Source organism: Frankliniella occidentalis, unplaced genomic scaffold, assembly GCF_000697945.3.
Source record: "Frankliniella occidentalis isolate FOCC.00 unplaced genomic scaffold, Focc_3.1 Scaffold250, whole genome shotgun sequence".
NCBI classification, from domain to species: Eukaryota; Metazoa; Arthropoda; class Insecta; order Thysanoptera; family Thripidae; genus Frankliniella; species Frankliniella occidentalis.
In genome coordinates, this window is record NW_026267376.1 from 87,172 (window position 1) to 90,950 (window position 3,779).

General features: G+C 56.9%; 1 protein-coding gene across 2 annotated transcripts in view; it reads right to left on the reverse strand.

The window, feature by feature from the left end:
• LOC113217383 (homeobox protein aristaless-like) overlaps nucleotides 1–3,779 on the reverse strand; it is a 118,630-nt gene that overhangs the window by 22,845 nt on the left and 92,006 nt on the right. For both annotated transcript variants that reach the window (XM_052273142.1, XM_052273143.1), the window contains exons 2-3: nucleotides 2,375–2,680; nucleotides 1,765–2,164 (exon numbers count right to left, since the gene is read on the reverse strand). In XM_052273142.1, the coding sequence (XP_052129102.1) occupies nucleotides 1,765–2,164; nucleotides 2,375–2,680 (706 nt within the window). The remainder of the gene's footprint in view (nucleotides 1–1,764; nucleotides 2,165–2,374; nucleotides 2,681–3,779) is intronic.

Here is a 3,779-nt window from a genome sequence, read left to right on the forward strand (position 1 = left end):
ATGAGTTCATTGCTGGAACAGATAACTACCCCATATTTAGAAAAACTAAACAAAGTCGTTCCACCCGAGGACGGTTCAGTATATGTCAAAACGGGGTTTACTCGAGCACAATTTTGTCGCGATTTTGCATAATTTGCTTTGTTTGCCTGCCGTGAACGTAACGCGTCCACTTGGTCCAGCTGGCGGCCAGCGCGGCTCCCTCCGACCCCAGGCCCGCCCTGCCGCCCGCCATGGTCCCCGCTAAAAGCTTTCCTGTGTCTGTGACAGCGCGGCCGCGGCCCACGGCGCCAGCAGGCCAGGGCCCGGCGGGGCATGCGGCGGACGCACAGCATGTGCGAATATCGCAATGTTTGTTAGAATTTGGCCCTGTTCCGCATGGATTGAAAATTGAAAAAAAACTCCATCATGCAATTGATACTGGCAGAAGATTTCCAAACGAAAAAAAAACCCACAAATAAACTACCTTTCGGCACTCCAATGCATAAAGTCATAAGTAATGAATTACAATAGTACCGAATTCAGTTCCTTCAGGAGTTATTTTTCCAGTGAAATAACGACCAATGTTCGCTTACTTCTTTTGCCGGTGACGTCTTCCCCCTCCTTGCGTCGCGCCGGCGCTGCCAATAGAGGCCCTCCTCGTGCCGTTCGAATGGCCGGCTGTATAAGGCGCCGTGTAATTAGAACGCACCTTTCGCGCCGCGCGACACGCATAGCGCCTCGCCGACTATCACGGCGCACGACCAGGCCGCTATGTCTACACGAGCCTCGTGTAAGGTAGAGGCGTGTCACGTTTACGGTTTACCATCTTCCCGGCCCGACGGACGATGGCGGGTCATGCATCAGGTAAATTTTGCAGCTAAAGTATTCCGGCGTGTAGACGGACTACTTGACTGTCGTCTCTGACTGCCCAAGGAGGGCACGTTACAGTAGGCAGGCAAGCCGAGGCAACCCATGTCTGCACTAGGGGCGCGGTTGCGCGGTAAAGCACATCTCCGAAATTCTACCTGTTTTATTAGCCAATGTGGTATACGGAATGATGACGATGACCTGTCTCAAAGTTCACCATGGTTATCCTGTTAATCATGTTTCAATTTTTTAACTTTTGTATACCATGTTCGCGTAGTAGCAAAACGACCGTCTTTTTGAACGGGATGCTTTTAGCCTAATCCTACTCGTACATTGTGTGTGTATTGAAAATAGCATAAAAGGAAAAGTCACAGGATTTCTGTAGTATTGTGCAAGTATTTAAATAAATACTTATCGCTTACAAAAAAGACTACATGCATAGAAACGTGTATAAATCATACTGAAACAAATGCGAAATCTCAAATTTTCAAGCGGGAACTTGACACAGACGCGGGTGACGTGCGTACTTAACGACTCTGATAGCATTTTGCACCGCGATGTCGATGGAGTAAAATACACGGCACATCACGCTGCACACTTCCTCCCGACATCACATTGCGCTGTGTGTGTGTTAGTGTGTGTGTGCGTGGGCCCAACGCATACACGCTCCGCACACCGGCCGGCGCCTCGTTGGGGATTAGGACCGATACAGCGCAATCAGCGGCCGCATTGTCCTACGATGTACGCCCCTCGCGCCAGAGGTGTTGATACCAAATCATGTGAGCACGACACCCCCTCCTCCTCGTCTCTTGCCGGCACGACACCGACGGCGGCGGTGAGATCACAACGGAAGTCGCGCCGGCGCTAATAAATATCATTGTGCCTGGGCGTGTCCGGGGCCGTGTCCGGGACGCTTACCTGGTGAACACGTCGGGGTAGTGCGTCCTGGCAAACGCCTTTTCGAGCTCCTCGAGCTGGAAGCTGGTGAAGGTGGTGCGGTAGCGGCGCTGCTTCCTCTTGGGCGGGAAGTCGTCAGCGGCCGACACCTCCGGGTCCACGTCCTCGCCGGAGCCGGCCGCCTCCTCGGAGGCCGTGGACGCGGCGCTGCCGTCCAGGAAGGGCGGCGGGCTCGAGTGCTGCGGCGAGGCGGGCGAGCGCTGTGGGGGCGGCGCGCCGGGCGGCGAGTGGTGCTGGTGGTGGTGGTGCGTGGCCTGCGCCGCCTCCCGACCGGGGCTCGACGGGCTGGCGCCGCCCTCGCTGCCGCCCCCGGTGACCGCCCCCCGCGTGCCCAAGTCCACGGGCAGGGACGTCAGAGACCCTGCAGGACAACAAGGCGTTTTGTTAGGTTATGTTACGTTAGGTTTGGTTACGTTAAGGTAAGTTAAGAAAGGTTATTTTGAGTTAGGTCGGGTTAAGTTAGGTTTGGTAAGGTTAGGTTTAGTAAGGTTAGGTTTGGTGGTAAGGTTAGGTTAGGTCTCGTAAGGATAGGTTTGGGCGAACACGAAAAGGACTCGCATTGCGTACTAACCCCGCTCGTCGTCGGGGTGCCTCCGGTGCACGCTGAGGTGCTGCAGGTGCTGCAGATGTTGCAGGTGGGGCTGCAGGTGCTGGAGGTGCAGCTGGTGCTGCAGGTGCGGCGGCAGGAGGTGGCCGTTGAGGTGCGGCGGCGGCGGCAGCGGGCCCGGCAGCGCGCCCATGACGCCCCTGCTCCTGGCGCGGACGTCCTCCTCCAGGGCGGCGGCGGGCCGTCCGCCGGGCGGCACCACGGGGCCGATCGGGCCCACCTCCACCTCGGACACTCCCATGGGACTACGCCTGTCCGCTATCTTCTCCTCTGCAACCAAAATGAACGACAAACAATCAGTTTTACACCACATCAGCAGCGGGGGCTAGTACACACACACACACACTCGACTCGAGACGGACGGACGGCGTCGGCGGCGGCCTTCTGACAACGCGCCTGGTCACTGTGATGTAGAGACACATGTTGGCTCGCCACTACGTCACCACTTCTGTTTGCTCTCCGTGTGTCTGAATGGCTGTGTGTGGCTTCGTGTGGGTGTGTGTCTGTGTAACAGAGAGAGAGGAAGTGGAGGAGTTTCAATCAGGATGAGTGACGCTCGCGGCCCGGGCAACATCAATCAGTCTGACAACCGACAAATCGACGCTGCTACGCCGCCGGCCGCCGCCGCCGCCACCACCGGCGTGCGACCCAACAGAGCACGAGGGAGGGAGAGAGAGAGAGAGAGAGAGAGAGAGAGAGAGAGAGAGAGAGAGAGGCGGGGGGGGGCAAGGGGAGAGGGTGAGCAAATGGGGATGGGCAGAGGGGAGCAAAGTAGTACAGGTGAGGATAAACGGTAAGCGGTGGACTATGTATGTAGTAAGTTTTGGACTGTACACAAAATGCATCCCGTAAGAACACCTTGTGCAGGTACGGCTCTCGCTCGCTCGCTCATTCTCCCTCTCTCTCTGAGGTGTCGTGCGCGTGCGCACCCGCTCCGCACACAATTAAAAAGTCGTTAGGGGGCGCCGCCGCGCGGTCGCCGTGCTGCTGCCGTGCCATGTGGCCCTGCACCACCTCCACCACGGTGGTCGGGGAGCAGGCCGGGGGGTCAGCCCGGCGGCAGCGACACCGAGGCTTGCTCGCTCACACGTCCCCCGGAACAGCTGAGCGGATAAAGAAAAAAAATAAAATAATAAAGGTATGAGACCTCGTGTTCGACATCAAGCAGTACACGTACGGCGTGCAGCGGCACCACACCCCTTGGCGACACGCACGACAACTGCTGTCGCTGCATTTCCCCCTTACGAACATAAGGCGTGCTGTGCTTCCCTCCATATGCTTCGGCTTTGATTTATCGGGAAAGACGATCGCGTGCCACTCTGAAGGAGAGAGAGAGAGAGAGAGAGAGAGAGAGAGAGAGAGAGAGAGA